Here is a 19,903-nt window from a genome sequence, read left to right as displayed (position 1 = left end):
TAAGGAGTGTTTCAATACCATGGAATCATTTGGCAGATTATCTAACGATTCTGTGATCAATCTCAGTCAGTACTAACCATGTCACGTAGATTATACATGTTTAAGAAAGTCCAATCAGCTATTAAAACCACATGATTGTTTAAAGAGTGACTCACCAAGTACTCTCTGGAAAGTCCTTGCCGAGTTGTTTTACGTTGATTTTCACAGGTCACCTCATTATTCATGTGACTACTTAGAGAAAATGGTGATTTTTTCCAAAAAAGTCTATTAATGGGTCTATCGTATTCCTCGTCGAATACTATATATAAGAAAAATGGATCATCTGGATCATCCAAATGCTCTCTAGCGAACCGCACACGGGCCTGGACGTGTACTTTCTTCAGCAGGGGGACACGTCTGGCAGTGCAGGATTTGAGTCCCTGGCGGCGCATTGTGTTACTGATAGTAGCCTTTGTTACTCTGGTCCCAACTGTCTGTAGGTCATTCACTAGGTCCCCCTATGTGGTTCTGGGATTTTTGCTCACCGTTCTTGTTAATATTTTTACGCCACGGGGTGAGGAGGGAGTTGAAAGTCCGTGTTGCCCAACGACAGCCCCAAAACATCACTGCTCTAGAGGAGATCTGCATGGAGGAATGGGCCAAAATACCAGCAACCGTGTGTGAAGAGTTACAGAAAACATTTGGCCTCCGTTATTGCCAACAAAGGGTACATAACAAAGTATTGAGATGAACTTTTGGTATAGACCAAATACTTATTTTCCACCATGATTTGCAAATAAATTCTTTAAAAATCAAACAATGTGATTTTCTGAGGTTTTTTTTTCACATTCTGTCTCTCATGGTTGAGGTTTACCCATGTTGACAATTACAGGCCTCTCTAATATTTTCAAGTGGGAGAACTTGCACAATTAGTGGTTGACTAAATACTTATTTGCCCCACTGTATGTGTGTCACGTGACTCAGAGAGAGAGTGGCCGGCGATCTGGCCTTTTTTTAATTGGCAAAATGAAGAGAAGTTATCCTTCTGGAAGTAAAAAAGAAAAAAAAATAAGCAGAAGAGGAGAAAATGAAGCAAGACAGCGGTGAGTGTACTATGTTACTGTAGTTTTATGTCCCAATGTAGTAGAAGCACTGCAGACTAGTAGTAGTAGTAGTAATTTATGTCCTAAACCAGGGTTCACTAAATCCGGACCTCGGTGCCACTTTTCCTGTCGTGTTTTTTTCATGTCTCCCTCCTCCAACACACCTGAATCAAAATAATCAGGATCATTATCAGGCTTCTGGAGAGGTTGCTGATGACATAATCATTTGATTCAGGTGTGTTAGGGGAGAGAGGCGTGGAAAACTAAACCAATTAACTGCCTTGACTTGTTGTAACTAGTTTGTTAGCGTTTGCTAACACTATTGCAGCATGCTAGCGTGATTAGACTTTTATTAAATATGCTATTGCTCCAAATCCAACTGTCCCCCTTACTTGCACACGCTCGAATGTTGCTTGTTGCCTGGGGCCCCTTGCTACACCTCTGCTCCCACGAACCCTCCCCTCGTGTCGCTCCGGGCGGCCGGACTACGGCTGCGTCGGTGCCAACTGCGAGAAACCGAGCCCGGCGGGGAGTCACGGGAGCTCGTATAAAATCCGTCACGCTCTTAATGAGCAACGAAGAGGTGCTCCCCACGCATGACTGCAGGGGCATTCTCGGAACACCTGGATGATTGCGAGGCTTTTGATGTCGTTCGGATAGGCGAGGCCCGTCTGACCCCACGCCATGTTATTACTACGCTAATGGCACAGTGGGAGGACAGGCCCTCTTATCACTTAAACGCTCGTCTTCTTCCTTACGCCTCTGCTGTTTTTTTCGTGAAGCAGTCTGAAGACTCCATTTAAGTGGGACGTATTTCACCATCATTTTTCATGACTGGGGCTGTAACTATCGATTATTTAAGTAATCAATTCATCGATCATTTAGTGAGTTGGAATTAGTGTTGTTTTTGACAGACCTTTTAATTTTGGTCTTGGTCTTTTGTACGATAATACTTACAGTGGTATGAAAAAGTATCCGAACCTTTAGGAATTTCTTACATTTCTGCATAAAATCTCCATCAAATGTGATCTGAATTTTGTCAAAATCACACAGATTTAAAAACAGTGTCTGCCTTAACTAAAACCACCTAAACATTTATAGGTTTTCACATTTTAATGAAGATAGTATGCAAACAATGACAGAAGGGGGAAAAATAAGTAAGTGAACCCTCCTCAAGTGCGTACGACAGGATAAAAAAGTCTTACATGTCATTATTATGTCAATTAGAATCATCGTTTAGCCACGCCTACCATTATAGGGCTCTTGCGTCCCCAACAGGAAGATGACGTCGGCAGGGTCATGGTTTTATCTGATTTAGAATTCATTCCATTGAGGGGGAATTATTCAGAACGAGGAGAATGCAACGAAGAGAGCCGCAAAATGCAATTGTTTCAGTCTCTCCAATATTTTTACAGGATATTCTTTTTATCGAACTATTTGTTCCCCATATCTATATAAATGGTATGGTCATGACAAATAAGAGTCGTGCTAAATGAAATATGAAATACTAAAAATGTATTTATTCAATACGACATGACAAAATTACTACATGATGGTCAAAAATGTCGACTTCACCTTCACTTTCGCACCTCCCGAACGATATTTTATGCCATCAGAGATTTTTGTCATTTCCCTGCCCCGGCTTTGGAGAGCGTAAACAAACCAGGCGGAGCGAAAGCTAGCCGACATGCTAAGCCGAACCGAGTGCTGTTTCAGTCTTATTCGAAGCGAAAAATCTCACAAACTACCCAGGATCATAACACACGGCGGCGGGGTTGTCGATGGTCTTCGCCGATCGACAACCCGCCCGGCTGAGAGCATTTACAGCTCGTTCCCCTGTTACTACGTGTGACGGGTATACGCAGGTCTGCGTGTGTGAGGCGGTGCGTGGAAAAACCTTCCCTCCGATGCCTTCAAGTAGGGACGTTGACGGCTGCGGCGTTGGCTCGAGCTTTATTGGCGCAGTGGTTAGCGTCCCTGCACTGCGTTTCAAACTGGGGAAGTGCCTGGAGAGTACCGCCGGAAAAACCGTCCGACGTCAGAGGAACACGTAGCTGCCACATGGTCAACTCGAATATAATGAAAAATAATACTTTACTACACAGCGACAATGTAAACAAAGAGCGGCGTGTAGTTTTGCGGAGCTTAACATGACAGACAGAATGTGTCATAGGTAGGGCTGTCAAACGATTAAAATTTTTAATCGAGTTAATTACAGCTTAAAAATTAACTAAGCGTAATTAATCGCAATTTAAACCATCTATAAAATATGCCATATTTTTCTGTAAATTATTGTTGGAATGGAAAGATACGACACAAGACGGATATATACATTCAACATACGGTACATAAGTACTGTATTTGTTATTATAACAATAAATCAACAAGATGGCATTAACATTATTAACATTCTGTTAAAGCGATCCATGGATAGAAAGACTTGTACTTCTTAAAAGATAAATGTTAGTACAAGTTATAGAAATTTTATATTAAAACCCCCTCTTAATGTTTTCGTTTTAATAAAATTTGTAAAAAAATTTCAACCAAAAAAATAAACTAGTAGCCCGCCATTGTTGATGTCAATAATTACACAATGCTCATGGGTGCTGAAGCCCATAAAATCAGTCGCACCCAAGCCCCAGCAGAGGGCGACAAAACTCAAAAAACAAAAGTAACAAGTGGACATTGCACTGTGCTGTCATTTTAATCTGTTTGAGCGGGGCATGTGCGTTAATTGCGTCAAATATTTTAACGTGATTAATTCAAAAAATTAATTACCGCCCGTTAACGCGATACTTTTCACAGCCCTAGTCTTAGGAGATCTTTTCTATCTGCCCATCCATGATGAAACATAAGTAAATAGTCCTTAATTTAAAGAAAGTTTGTAGTGTTTACTTTGTAATCGCTGCATTCGCGGCCATTTTTAACACAAATTTGTGATGGTTGAAAATTTGACAGAACACCGGGCACTTGAAGAGGGCAATAAACCGAGTATAGTGCTCTCCCGGCGGGGTGATGTGCGACAAGCTGCCGGTGTCGTCGGCCGAAACAGCTCCTAACGTGACCGTTGAGTGTATAACGTAACCCCTCTCAGCAAGTCGGCAGTAGCTTTCACTGGGCAGGCCTGATCAAACACAAATATTACTCCAAAATCTCTGTGGATGTTTATGTAGTGCTGTAGATGTAATGTAAATGTTTGTCATGTATCAGTTCTGCGTGTTTGGGGGAATCGGAGGATTTTGAAGTGGTGCTATTTCAGTAAGACGAGGCTTTGCTTGATTTCACATTGTAAACATGGCCCGAGTGAGAGAGAGAAAACCTTCTCCCCTTACATACGACACAGTGCCCTACCTGTCTGGGTGTCCCTTGACCACTTGGTAGACTCTGAGTAGGAAGGTGTCGTTGTGGAAAGCTCGGTTCACACACTCTTTGTAGAGGCGGAACTCGGCGGCGGTGACGGCCTCGCCCGCCGGGATCTGCGACAGGTTGAACATATACTCTTTGTGGTGCTGCCGTTGAATAGAGAGCTCCCGGTCGTGATCCACTGTGGGATGGGGAACACACAAAGATGGAATCGAGTCAAAAAAGTCAACAAAACACCTTCGATTGTACACGCTATACCGGCCATCCTCATTAGAGTCGATGATGACCTGTAACTTAGGTGTGGTGGATAGAGTAGCTAAAGTTTTGACTCAGTAAGAGTAGCATTACTTTAAAATAAACATTACTAGTCATTCAAAAATACATACTCAAGTACAAATAATAAAGTATTCGTATACTCAGGTTATGAGTAACGATGTGAAGGGAATAGTATCTTTCACTGTTTGTATTACTCTAACACACTTAATATAATCGGCGTATTGGCCCGAATATAAGATGGCCCTGATTATAAGACGACCCCCTCTTTTTCAAGATTCAAGTTTGAAAAAAAGACTTTTTGAACCCCAAATTAATTTTTATACGGAAAATAATTACAGTACATCTGAAACATGATTATAACAATATATTTGAGAGGAAAAAGCATGTTATTTTGCCTCGTTCAAATCTTAATATCTGAACATTTAAATATGTAAACTTAAGTGCAATCCCATTCGTAAATGAATGGCTTCTGATTTTTGAAATGTAAATAAACCAATATTGTGATAAAATAACAAAATTGCAATAACTGCATTAACCATCAAAGTGAAGTCTAACTGTAACTGTAGTTTTGAAACAAATCTGAATAAGGAAAAACATTGCAATAAAAAAATGCAAGGTTAAACTTGAGAGTAGCTGAGATTTGTCATGAAAGAGCGTCGCTTCAATGATATCTGGCGTCATCTAGCGTCGGGTGTAATGTCTAGACCGCAAATATAAGACAACCCCCACTTTTTCAGTCTTATTTATACGCAAAAAAACACTGTCTTATACAGTATTCGGACCAATACGGTATTTCTTTGGCTTAATGTGGTTATGCAATAAGTTATAGTACAGTATAATAATACTGGTTCATATAGATAACTTTGTGCTGTGGAAAAAAAAAACAATGGTTTATTTAAAAAAATAATAATAACAAAACATCTTAAGCAGTTACCTACAATGTTACTCATGATTTGAGTATTCTTTTCTCCAAATACTTTTTTACTTGTATGAAAAAGTATCTGAACCTTTTGGAATTTCTCACATTTCTGCATTAAATCACCATCAAATGTGATCTGATCTTTGTCAAAATCACACGGACGTAAAAACAGTGTCTGCTTTAACTAAAACCACCCAAACATTTATAGTTTTTCATATTTTAATGAGGATAGCATGCAAACAATTACAAAAGGGGGGGAAATAAGTAAGTGAACCCTCTGCCTAAGGAGACTTAAAGAGCAATTGAAACCATTTTTTACCAAACATTTTACGTCAGGTGTGTGCCCAATCATTGATGAGTGGTTTAAAACTGCCCTGCCCACTATAAAACACACACCTGGTAAGAATTGTCTTGATGAGAAGCATCGTCTGATGTGCATCATGGCTTGGTCAAAAGAGCTGTCTGAAGACCTGCGATCAAGGATTGTTGATTTGTATAAAGCTAGGAAAGGATACAAAACCATCTCTAAAAGCCTGGATGTTCATCAACCGACAGTCAGAGAAGTTGTCTACAAATGGAGAGAGTTTGGCACTATTGCTTGAATGGTGTTCATGGGAGGACTCCACTGAGAAAGCCACTGCTGTCTAAAAAAACATTGTTTAATGTTGGCAAAAAGGCACTTGGACACTCCACAGAAGTTTTGGCAAACTATTTTTGTGGACTGATGAAACTAAAGTTGAATTGTTTAGGAGTAACACAGAACGTCATGTGTGGAGGAGAAATGGAACAGCTCACCAACATCAACACCTCATCCCCACCGTGAAGCATGGTGGAGGGAGAATCATGATTTGGGGCTGTTTTGTTACCTCAGGGCCTGGACAACTTGCAATCATTAATGGAAGAATGAATTCAAAAGTTTATCATGAAGTTTTGCAGGAAAACCTGAGGCCGTCTTTCAGACAGTTGAAGCTAAAAAGAGGACGGATGCTGCAACAAGGCAATGATCCAAAACACAGAAGCAAATCAACTTCAGAATGGTTTTAGAAGAACAAAATACACATTCTGGAGTGGCCAAGTCAAAGTCCAGACTTGAACCCCATTGAGATGCTGTGACATGACCTAAAGACAGCGATTCATGCCAGACATCCCAGGAATCTGGCTGAACTACAGCAGTTTTGTAGAGAAGAATGGGCCAAGATTAGTCCTGATCGATGTGCCAGACTGATCTGGACAGCTACAGGAAGCGTCTGATTGAAGTTATTGCTGCCAAGGGTGGGGTGGGGGGTCAAGGAATATTAAATGTGATGGTTCACTTACTTATTTTCCCCTTCTGTCATTGTTTGCATACTATCCTCATTAAAATATGAAAACCTATAAATGTTTGGGTGGTTTTAGTTAAAGCAGACACTGTTTTTTTTTCATCGGTATGATTTTGACAAAGATCAGATCACATTTGATGGTGATTTTATGCTGAAATGTGAGAAATTCCAAAAGTTTCAGATACTTTTTCATACCACTGTACTTGAGTACATTTTTTTGGATGACTACTTTTACTTGAGTTAATGACGAAACGCCACTCTTACTTGAGTAAAATATTTGGCAACTTTACCCACCTCTGATTATTGGTGAAACTAGCCGAGTCTTCTTTACAAATCTAATCCAGTAAAAGTAAAAAGTGTATCAAGGTAAAACTACTCATAGAAATATTTTTTTCGCCAAAAGTGAATCAAGTAAATGCAGGGGTGAAAGTGGCTAGAATTTCTTGCCGGAACTCCCCAACGTGAAGATCGCCACAGAGCCAGAAATTTTGTTTATTTATTTATTTATTTTGGGGGGGTGTCAAATATCCTAAAACTAGTGAAATGCAAAGAAAACTTTTGCCAGTTATTTCTATAATACATACAAAAACTGATTTTCATTCAAAATTGTATTTTTTTCAATAATTTGCAAAATAAAAATGAACAAAAACAGCAATAACCCCAACCTCCATCTCCTATTTTTTATTTTCCCTCATTTCCTCACATCCTCAATGCCAAATCTCAATTTTAACTACTTAATAACATAGGATGTATCTTAAAATTGAAGTTAATGTAAACATTTACTTTTGCTTTCTTTGCTTTTTTTAAATCATAAAGATATAGGTAAAATACATTCAGAAAAATAAGTACAAATGACATATTATGCAGAGTGAAATGGAATATATTTTGAAAATTGCGTAAACATAGACTTTTTTAAATCATAAGGAAATGAATAAGTAGCCTAACATTAATGAACAAACATGAATCCAAAGTGCACATTGACAGCTAAGATGTTCTGAACCTCCCCATCAGAGCACATAAAACTAAATATGATAAATAAGCCTCCTCAACTCTTTCCTTGCTCTTAAAGATTTGATCCATTTTCTGTTGCATAGCCCTTTTTTTGTCACATCCATTTAACAACTTTTTTTTGGGCTGTTCCAGAAAACATGCACATTTAACCCAATCAGAGCTAACTATCTCTGCTGATCACATGTCAGTATGTCAGCCAATTGAACGGATAAATGAGTCCAGGCGTTTTTCTTTGCTGCGTGCTTTCGCATTGACGTGACTCATCTTCGTCAGACTCAGATAACTGCAGCAGCTGGGGAAACCTCCATGCCGTCCGTGGAATAAAATAAATAATAAATATCGGTGGAAACGGATTACGCTACACAAGCACTTTATTATGCTTGTTGTTAACACTTGTGGATGTAAATCTGATCTTGGTAGATTGTTTTCTTCTCGGAGATGAAATGCATGTGTGGCAGCTTAGCATTTTTTTTTTTTTTTTTTTTTTGACATAGCGTTTTGACAGATGCCATCATATTTTTGGGAATCAAAGCACCTTGTACCGGAATGGCGTTCCGGCCCTGAATCTTATACCGGAACTACGTTCCTGACCGTTCTGGCCCACTTTCACCTCTGAGTAAATGCATTACTACCCATCTCTGTTTATGAGGAATATCAATGCCTAGTCTGGATAAATCACACCCTCCAGGAATGATTTCCATGCTGTTTTATCACAAAATTGTAATTTGTCGATTAAATAGTTGGCCAACATTCCATTTCTAAAACAAAGTCACCGCTGTCCCACAAACACAATTCATTCCCACCCACCCTGATGCTATCTGGCCCTCTCACGCCATAACTCTCCGACTTAACAAGATGCCAGTTTTGATCGGGTTGTATTTTCCTTCTCGCCATCCCGTCTTCTCTCGGACATTCCAGCTTGGAGTGATAGCGGCGTAAGACAGAGGAGTAAGATGTGAGCTGAAGTGTAACACTCCCGATCGAACAGAGCTGATAACCCTAGCGGAACAACTGATTATGGCCCGCCGCTACCATTCATCACGCCGTATGTGCAGGAATTTACTCTCCAATGAGAAGCTTCACTTTCCCCCTCTTATATTTTGACTCCATTTATAGTGCTGACCAAAAGTATTGGCACCCATGCAATTCTGTCAGATAATGCTCAATTTCCCCCAGAAAATGATTGCAATTACAAATGCTTGTGTAGTAATATCTTCATTTATTTTGCTTGCAATGAAAAAAAAACACAAAAGAGAATGAAAAACAAAAAAGAACTCATTATCATTTTACACAAAACTCCAAAAATGGGCCGGACAAAAGTATTGGCACTAGGGCTGCAGCTATTGATTATTTTAGTAGTCGATTAATTGATGAACTAGTTAGTTCGACTAATCGAGTAATCAGATAAGGAACATAAAAAATGTAAATACCTGAGCTGAACCTCAAACGGTATAGAAAAAATATTGAATAAGGATCCAAGTACAACAAAAGAACAATTTGCTAACTTGAATAACACAAGTCCGCTAGCTTAAATGCTATAAAATGCTAATTTTTTTTTTTTTTTTTTTTTTTTACAATGCCCTTTACAAATGGTTCAGGCAAAACATTCTTTCTAACTAAAACTTAGCTTATGTTGGTCTTAACAGGGAGCAGCTGGATTCAGCTATGTGAAATGAGGCAGACCTTTGGGCTGTGTATCCACCCTAATCAATAAAACAAAATGCAAACACTTTCAAAATCAACCATAAAATACTCGAAGCAAAAAATTTTTTAATTCGAATATTTTTTTTACTAATCGAATACTCGAGTTAATCTATTAATCGTTGCAGCACTAATTGGCACCCTTTGAAAAATCATGTGATGCTCCTCTAATTTGTGCAATTAACAACACCTGTTACTTACCTGTGGTACATGACAGGTGGTGGCAATAACTAAATCACACTTGCAGTTAAAATGGATTAAAGTTGACTCAACCTTTGTCCTATCCATTGAGCATGGGGAAAAGAAAGAAGACCAAAGATCTGTCTGAGGACTTGAGAAGCAAATTTGTGAGGATGCATAGGCAATCTCAAGGAGACAAGTCCATCTCCAAAGATCTGAATGTTCCTGTGCCTACCGTGCGCAGTGTCATCCATAAGTGTAAAGCCCATGGTACTGTGGCTAACCTCCCTAGATGTGGACGGAGAGGAAAAATGAGGCGAGATTTCAACGAAAGATTGTGCCGATGGTGTATAAAGAACCTCGACTAACATCCAAACAAGTTCAAGCTGTCCCGCAGTCCGAGGGTACAACAGTGTCGACCCATACTATCCGTCGGCGTCTGAATGAAAGGAATTCTATGGTAGGATACCCAGGAAGACCCCACTTCTGACCCAGAGACATAAAAAGGCCAGGCTGGAGTTTGCCAAACCTTACCAGAGAAAGCCAAAAACGTTTTGGGAGAATGTTTTCCCAAGTGTTTTTACCAAGTATTAGGCTGAGGGTGCCCATACTTTTGTCCGGTCCATTTTTGGAGTTTTGTGTAAAATGATAATGATTTCTTTTTTTTTTCATTCTCTTTTGTGTTTTTTCATTGCAAGCAAAACAAATGAAGATATTTCTACCAAAGCATTTGTAATTAATTGCAATCATTTTCTGGGAGAAATTGAGCATTATCTGGCAGAATTGCAGGGGTGCCAATACTTTTGGCCAGCACTGTACCTATGATATTTTCTTTGCAGTGCTTTATAACTGTAAACACCCAGTTCCACACGCTGCGAAAGATTCAATGGCTCATCAACAAGATTTTGAAATGACGGACCCCTTTACGTCCAGCGGATGATCTATTAGGTTTTGGCTCTTCATTTTTAGCACAGACTTTCACTAGAGAAAAAGATATTACAAATAGTGTCTTGAAGACATTTTCTCCCCTGTTCTCGACTCTGGCAGGAACATGCATTTTTAATTTTTTACAGAAGTGCAAAACATTTTCTTTTGGCATTTTCAGTATTGGTCCATGTTTACATTTGTTTTTGTAATACAGCTTAACGATCCATTTTATAACATGTCCTGCGCAGCTGCGATCCTCCTTTGGCCCATTTGCCTGTGCATAAAATGAGTTTGTGTGTTTAAGGAGAGCAGAGGCGGTTCTAGGAGTTTTCTGAAACGTGGGCCAAGAAGGGGCCATATGTAACCTTCAGTGGCCAACTGTTGCTGCCATCTTCGGGAGTTAAAAAAAAAATCAATTATTAGATGCATCGCAATTCGACACGTCGAACGATTACGATTCATAAAGGTTCAAAAACGATGATTTTCCATCGTAACTTTATGACAGCCACTCGTAGCGAAACGAAATTCAAGACATGTCTGCCGCCCGGACACCTTTAACGGACGCACGCACAACGTTATGATGGGCGCTGCCAGTTACTGAGTGGGAGATTTATTCCTTTTTAAAGGACTGGAAAATAAATTTGTGTATGAGACAGGCAGGGACCTGGCGGTCGCCCTTCTGTGCGCGAGTTATTTTTTAGAGCGAGAGGAGAAGAGAGATAGTTCGTTGCTTCATGTCTTTCAGATGTCCAGATTTAGTTTCAAGTCATGTCAATTGAAAAATGTCCTGAGTGTGATACAAAGACCCGTGTGCGTCTATAGACCCTACCCACGTGACGTCACAACTCCGCTCTCCTGACTGGTGCCGCCCACTTGTCCAGCAACACATCGTGTTGACCTGTTACGGCTACGTACATTCCTCCTATTTACGGCGTGTTTTTCTGCTCGTTAACATTAATAATCAAAATGGTGAAGGCGTGTGTGGCGGTCGGTTGCAATAACAGAGAAGATAGACGGAGAAGACTGAGAGACTTGAAGTTCTACCGGATTCCGAGAGACCCGGAGAGAAGAGAGCGAGATGGGCTACTGCAATTCGACGAGAAAACTGGGCTCCAAACGATTACCACAGATTATGTAGTAGTCATTTTATATCTGGTAAGATGCATTTAATATATATTTAGAGGGTTTTGGGCTGACAACCACAATTAAGATCATTGCTAGGCTAATCGCCGACAACATACACGTATGTATGTAGTGAGTGCTATCGCTAAACCATATAAACATTAAAAGCCCTAGCTCCATTGACAAATGACATGAAATACATTAGACTTGACAGTGGATGTTAGCAAGAACAAAAGATTTTGAATTGAAAATTTCGTAACTCACCTTCCGAGCACAAGATTCCTGCCGAATTTTCGTGTACGAGGACCTGTTTCACCCAACCAGCAACGTAGCATTTATAAGCCTCCAAGCTCTTAAAGTTTTTCAAACTTTTGTGAGAATAGGCTGATTTTGTGTGGACAAGATAGTTGTAAATATCAGGGTCAGGCAGAGACGGTGAAGGCAGCCGGTCAAAAATCATCGATTTAGGCATCAAATATGGATCTGGCGACTGTATAGAACGAAGCTTTTCCACATAACGCCTTTTATGCAACACACCCAGTGAGTTTACGGCATCAGAAAGCACCGGGTCTTCCATGAAATGCATTTTAAATTCTTCGATCAATTGAAACCAATGCTAATAGAGAGACAAAATGACGGACAAGTGGGCGGAACCATACAGCGAGCACGTGGTTTTATGACGTCGGTGGGTAGGCTCTATGAGAGGTGAGTACACGAACCCTCTTGTACTGTTTAGCCTTTACTGTTGTTGTTTTTGAGATGTTAACAGTTAGCGCTGAGCGCTAAGCTAATTAGTTAATTTGCTAACGTGTATTTCGTATGTAGAACGTGTAAAACCATAATTAAGTACAGCGATAACACTACAAACATGCAAAATAGTACATAAATCTGTGAAAACAAAGTATATTGGTTAAAAGAAGTCTAATTTCTAAAGACACTTTGTTTCCAGAAAATGTGGAATTGATTCCACCTGTGTAAATTTTATTGTATTGTTGAGAGAAATAATTACTCCCTTTAATATGGTTAATGTTTTTGCACTGTCTTATAAATAACTAAATAAAAAAGCAGCTTCGATGTTTCCATCGTTCCTGTTGAATCATTAGGATATTTTAATACTTCTCTCTAAGCAGCTTCCTACTCAAGTTTTGCAGGTTAGCAAGTTTACACAGTTTAATGTTATGCTAACTCTGATGCAGGTCGGACTTTCAGTAGCAAAATTAGTGGTGTGTTCCCCACCTCCACAACATTAGCGTCTTTTTAAATTACTTACAGTGGCTGCTGCTGGCCGAAAAAAAAACTTCCAATATCCCTCCTCTTCGAAGGGCGTGGAGGAGGCGGCATGTTTTTTGATATTTTGGGGGAGTGTGAGTGTGAGCATGCGTGTGTGTGTCGGGTGGGTCAAGCCATCAGCAAATGAAACGTACGTTTGAGGGGGGGGAAATTGACCGGCACATTCAGCTAGTAAAAAGGAGTAAGTTTGAACATAATGAATATAGTTCACTTAATAATGGTAGGGTCAATTTTATCCTTACAACATATGGGAGGATGATCTAATTGACCTACAGTGGGGCAAATAAGTATTTAGTCAACCACTAATTGTGCAGGTTCTCCCACTTGAAAATATTAGTATTAGCGCTGTGTATTCTGGGAGCGAGAATAGGCTTAAGGTTCGCATTTCAAGCAGAGGACGGCCACTTGTTAAAATGTGTGCGTCCGTGAACGACTGTAAGTACATCCACATGAGTCAGTGTGAAGTGCTTAGTTTTCGCCACTTTTATGGCCAAGATACACGCAGCGTGCACTCGCACCCCCCCCACCTTTGTGTTCATTATACTGCGCGAGTATGTACAGTGGGGCAAATTAGTATTTAGTCAACCACTAATTGTGCAAGTTCTCCCATTTGAAAATATTAGAGAGGCCTGTAATTGTCAACATGGTTAAACCTCAACCATGAGAGACAATGTGGGAAAAAAAAACAGAAAATCACATTGTTTGAGTTTTAAAGAATTTATTTGCAAATCATGGTGGAAAATAAGTATTTAGTCAATACCAAAAGTTCATCTAAATACTTTGCTATGTACCCTTTGTTGGCAATAACGGAGGCCAAACGTTTTCACAAGTTTTTCATACACTGTTGCTGGTATTTTGGCCCATTCCTCCATGCAGATCTCCTCTAGAGCAGTGATGTTTTGGGGCTGTCGTTGGGCAACACGGACTTTCAACTCCCTTCGCAGATTTTCTATGGGGTTGAGACCTGGAGACTGGCTAGGCTTTGAAATGCTTCTTACCAAGCCACTCCTTTGTTGCCCTGGCTTTGTGTTTGGGATCATTGTCATGCTGAAAGACCCAGCCACGTCTCATCTCAATGCCCTTGCTGATGGAAGGAGATTTTCACTCAAAATCTCTCAATACATGGCCCCATTCATTCTTTCCTTTACACAGATCAGTCGTCCTGGTCCCTTTGCAGAAAAACAGCCCCAAATCATGATGTTTCCACCTACATGCTTCACAGTGGGTATGGTGTTCTTCGGATGCAATTCAGTATTCTTTCTCCTCCAAACACGAGAACCTGTGTTTCTACCAAAAAGTTCTATTTTGGTTTCATCTGACTATAACACATTCTCCCAGTCCTCTTCTGGATCATCCAAATGCTCTCTAGCGAACCGCAGACGGGCCTGGACATTTACTTTCTTCAGCAGGGGGACACGTCTGGCAGTGCAGGATTTGAGTCCCTGGCGGCGCATTGTGTTACTGATAGTAGCCTTTGTTACTGTGGTCCCAGCTCTCTGTAGGTCATTCACTAGGTCCCGTTCTTGTTATAATTTTGACGCCACGGGGTGAGGAGGGAGTTGAAAGTCCGTGTTGCCAAACGACAGCCCCAAAACATCACTGCTCTAGAGGGGATCTGCATGGAGGAATGGGCCAAAATACCAGCAACAGTGTGTGAAAAGCTTGTGAATACTTACAGAAAACGTTTGGCCTCCGTTATTGCCAACACAGGGTACATAACAAAGTATTGAGATGAACGTTTGGTATAGACCAAATACTTATTTTCCACCATGATTTGCAAATAAATTCTTTAAAAATCAAACAATATGATTTTGTTTTTTTTTTCCACATTCTGTTTCTCATGGAGGACGTTTACCGATGTTGACAATTACAGGCCTCTCTAATATTTTCATGTGGGAGAACTTGCACAATTAGTGGTTGACTAGATACTTATTTGCCCCACTGTGTATAACTGAAGTCATTATATCAGGCATATAAAGTTGCTTAAAAGTTGGTGGGGACAATTTGAGCATCCTGAAAAGTTGCTAGTGTTGTGTCCCTACCGTCCCAACGCAAACCTACGCCCTTGTTGAGCTGAAAAGGTGTGGAAGATTTGATGTAAAGGATTGTTTTTTTAATTGAAAACAAATGAAAATACATATATTTGTAGGCTAAAATCTGCGAAAATTCTTCTCGCTAAATGGAAATTTTCTCTCCCCTTTTCTCATCCTATCCCTTCCTCCCAACTGTCCGATGTGCCTACGACTGTTTTCCTGTCGATATTGTGTTTGGAAAGCCGAGCGAGGGGGTCAGCGGAGGGCTCGTAAATTTGTCGGCAGCGGCGAGGTCGAAAATGAGGCCGCGGCGTTTCGGGAGGGTCAATCGCTTCGCCGTTCACACTGAGAGGCCTTTTTTCTTACTGCGCAGTGCCACTTGTTGTTTCAGGCGTGTCCTTTTCAGCTTTCAGTATGAAGATGTGCTGGAATTCTGGTAGTCAAACATGCAGTGGATTGACAGAGAGGCACGGAGAAACAATGGTGAAATATAATATTGTTCCCACATCGTGGGGTTTGATCAATACATCCTGCAACATTGGCGACGCCGAGAAGCTAAAACTGGCCTGGCCAACCCACGGCTCGGGAGCCGCATGCGGCTCCTTAGCTAGTTTCATGGCTGCAATGGATGGAACTTCAGTAGCTTTCACATGAGTAAAAAATATTTGGCGCTGCCTTTCATTCCCCCTACGGCTATGTGGCACGCTGACCAGGTAAGCCGGGATGAGTAAAATAAATTCTAACTGGATGTTTTTTTGTTGTTGTTGCTTTTATTCAAAAATCAAAACTGTTTTTTGTCCATATCTATAAAGAATTTGGGGATTTAAGCATTTATTCACAAGAATTTTCACCGGAAACCCTGTTTACATAAGGCGGCCGCCAGCTACATTTACTAACAGACTAGCATCGTATTTCGACATATTTACGTAAAATAAATGCTAACTGCACGTTTTTTTGCTTTTAACCAAGAATCGAGACTGTTTTACGTCCATACCTATCAAGAATTCAGGCATTTAAACATTTATTCACAAGAATTTTCACCAGAAAAGCTCTGATTACACATGGCGGCCGCCTCATTAAGTAACAGACTAGCATCGTACTTCGACATATTTACGTAAAATAAATGCTAACTGCATGTTTTTTTGCTTTTAACCAAGAATCGAGACTGTTTTACGTCCATTTCTATAAAGAATTCAGGGATTTAAGCATTTATTAACAAAAATTTTCACCGGAAAACCTGTTTACATAAGGTGGGCGCATGCTACATTTACTAACCAATTAGCATTGTACTTTCGACACATTTACATAAAATAAATGCTAACTGCAGATTTTTTTTTTGCTTTTAACCAAGAATCTAGACTGTTTTACATCCATATCTATAAAGAATTCAGGGATTTAAGCATTTATTCACAAGAATTTTCATCGGAAAACCTCTGTTTACATAAGGTGGCCGCTATCTATATTTACTAATAGACTAGCATTGTACTTCGACATGTAAAAAAAAATGCTAACTGCATGTTTTTTTTTCGCTTTTAACCAAGAATCGAGACTGTTTTAAGTCCATACCTATAAAGAATTCAGGAATTTAAGCATTTATTCACAAGAATTTTCAACGAAAGAAGGTCTTTGTCTGCGATTCCACTCGGTCAGCTTTGACATCATCGCCAACAATGCAGGCCCTCTATTTATCAGCCCCGCGCCCCGTGTCCAGTCAATACATTATAAAGTCTATGGTACATCTTAAATAAAGACTTTGATTATCTAAAAATGGTTCAATATTATATGAATTGTCTTGTTTTCTCATGTATATTTATAATTGCTCTTTACCTAAAAAAAACATGTTTTATCCGATTAATGGATGGAACTCCATTACTAAAATATTCGATAGCTTCAGCCCCAGTTACTTTAAGTATTTTTTTGCCCCTGTATCTGTACTTTTACTTAAGTAAAAAAAAGTGAGTACTTCATCCACCACTGAAAGAATGCAAATACTAAAATGCTACTATAACTGACCTAATATCTAGGCCTTCTATAGTTTCACAGCGCTTCGAATTTATGGCATCTAAAGGACCACTAATAATATCAACACCTACTTTAAACTGATTAATGAAAAGCAGTATTTATTGCCAAGTGGTGAAATTAGTTCCCTTGACAGTGAGTCATGCGCACATAAACATTCTTTTCTTGGCATTTATTTGACCTCAAAGTAGATTCAGACTCTACCTGTCCAGTGAATAAAACCTCAAAACTAACATATAATAAATACAGTCAGCATAAATCCGCCATCATAAACAAACAACAGTGCACCAAAGTAAGCATCCGCTTGGACCAATTTTGCCTCTGTCCACTTATTATGGAACTAAATCTCCCTGGGCCGCTCAGAGTCTTGAGAATGCGACAGATGGAATGTTTGCCATGATTACGCGATTCTCCAACACCATCCTCAGCTCCATTACCCTGGAGAGCCTCTCGATTGTTGCTAGCGGTGGGGGTGGTGACCATAATGGATGGAGTTGACGCGACACACGAGGTCACGCTGTCAAGTAGTAGGTTCAACGGTTCACAGGCGTTTTTAACACACCCGGGCGGGCTAGAAATTCCAAAGATACACCGATACAAGTCTTTACCAACATGGAATTCTGAAGGATCTCAATCTGAGGAATGTCTCAAGATGTAACTTGTTTAAATGGGAAAACTTGTCACCTAATTTGTGCCATTTTTGAATGTATTAAAATACCTCCATTTTATTCAAGAGTAAGATGTGGGGACCAAGAAGTGGTCTCTTCTAGCATTCATCTACAGTGGGGCAAATAAGTATTTAGTCACCCACCAATTGTGCAAGTTCTCCTGCTTGAAAAGATTAGAGAGGCCTGTAATTGTCAACATTGGTAAACCATGAGAGACAGAATGTGGAGAAAAAAAGCAGAAAATCACATTGTTTGATTTTTAATCAGGGCTGTAATAATTATCGCGTTAACGGGCGGTAATTAATTTTTGTAATTAATCACATTAAAATATTTGGGTATGCATTTGTAATTAAGTTTACAGCTACAGTTTGTGGAGTTAGTTGCATCAAATATTTTAACTAGGGCTGTCAAAATTATCGCGTTAACGGGCGGTAATTAATTTTTTAAATTAATCACGTTAAAATATTTGACGCAATTAACGCACATGCCCTGCTCAAACAGATTAAAATGACAGTGTCATGTCCATTTGTTACTTGTGTTTTTTTTGTGTTTTGTCACCCTCTGCTGGCGCTTGGGTGCGACTGATTTTATAGGTTTCAGCACCATCCATGAACATTGTGTAATTATTGACATCAACAATGGCGAGCTACCAGTTTATTTTTTGTTTGAACATTTTACAAATTTTATTAAAACGAAAACATTAAGAGGGGTTTTGATATAAAATTTCTATAACTTGTACTAACATTTATCTTTTAAGAACTACAAGTCTTTCTATCCATGGATCGCTTTAACAGAATGTTAATAATGTTAATGCCATCTTGTTGATTCATTGTTATAATAAACAAATACAGTACTTATGTACAGTATGTTGAATGTATATATCCGTGTTGTGTCTTATCTTTCCATTCCAACAATAATATACAGAAAAATATGGCATATTTTATAGATGGTTTGAATTGCAATTAATTACGAGTAATTAATTGTTTAGCTTTGATTAACTCGATTAAAAATTTTAATCGTTTGACAGCCCTACTTTTAATGCTTTTAAATGACCCGCATAAACCCTGTCATTCACTGCCATTGACAGCGATTGAGTGATCATGTTTGGACAGAGCTCACATTTCCACGCCACTATAGTGTAGACATGGTGGACGTCCTATTAGCAAATAAGAGTTTTTTGCTACAAGTTCCCATAATGTGTTTTAACACTAGAAAACCCAGCAGAGGCCGACTTGGCCTTCCCCAAGACAAACACTCCTAATATTCCCTAGCAATGGCCGATTTGGACTCTCCTCCGTGACTCATGTGATAGTTTGTGTCAGTTTTCACGTCAAGCTACATTTATTTAATTACATTTATTTATGAAGTTTGACACTTTTTACACAGTTTTTAATTCACTTCTCCTATACTCCACACATAAAGACAGAAAGAATGGCCCAAATGTGTTGTTTTGAAGAAGAAAAAAAAGCGTTTTAGAACAGCAATTTGAGTGTAAAGCAGGAATTGTGTACATAGTTTAGAAGGACTGAATCAGGGCCATGGAATATGGATTGTGGTCATTGTGTCTGAAGTTAATGTATGTCTAGTTGTGAATTTCCATATGAATGGCTGTTGTCTGTCCGACAACATCTTGCCAATTCAAAAGCACTCATCATTTTTGCCACCTCTGGGTTTTCCGGGGGTGAGGCCATATCGGCCATTGTTTGGGACTAGTAGGAGTACCAGAATTCTCTGGGACTTCTAGTGTTAAAGGTATCCGGTGCCTGTGTGCGAAAAGCAGTTGGTCGGGCTGATACGTTATTGACCGATTTATCAGTGAATCTGCGTCTTAGTGGCTGTGGTCACTTCACAACAGAGACTCGGCTCCCCTTATGACAGAGAAAGTGGCGGGGGAAAGGCAGACGGAGGGGTGATGTTACATGAGAGGATTGCAGCAAATGGGGAAGAAAATGAGGTGTTCAAAGAGACAGAAAATAGTTCCTCTACCTCGCGG

At 39.7% G+C, this 19,903-nt stretch overlaps 1 protein-coding gene across 2 annotated transcripts in view; it reads right to left on the bottom strand.

Moving 5' to 3' along the window:
• The window catches only part of bmp6 (bone morphogenetic protein 6), a 70,484-nt gene that overhangs the window by 23,854 nt on the left and 26,727 nt on the right, over positions 1-19,903 (bottom strand). For both annotated transcript variants that reach the window (XM_057824187.1, XM_057824186.1), the window contains one exon: positions 4,434-4,626. In XM_057824187.1, coding sequence (XP_057680170.1) covers positions 4,434-4,626 — 193 coding nt within the window. The remainder of the gene's footprint in view (positions 1-4,433; positions 4,627-19,903) is intronic.

The sequence above is a fragment of the Corythoichthys intestinalis genome, chromosome 20, assembly GCF_030265065.1.
Source record: "Corythoichthys intestinalis isolate RoL2023-P3 chromosome 20, ASM3026506v1, whole genome shotgun sequence".
Taxonomy (NCBI): domain Eukaryota; kingdom Metazoa; phylum Chordata; class Actinopteri; order Syngnathiformes; family Syngnathidae; genus Corythoichthys; species Corythoichthys intestinalis.
This window is presented reverse-complemented; position numbering and strand designations above follow the sequence as displayed.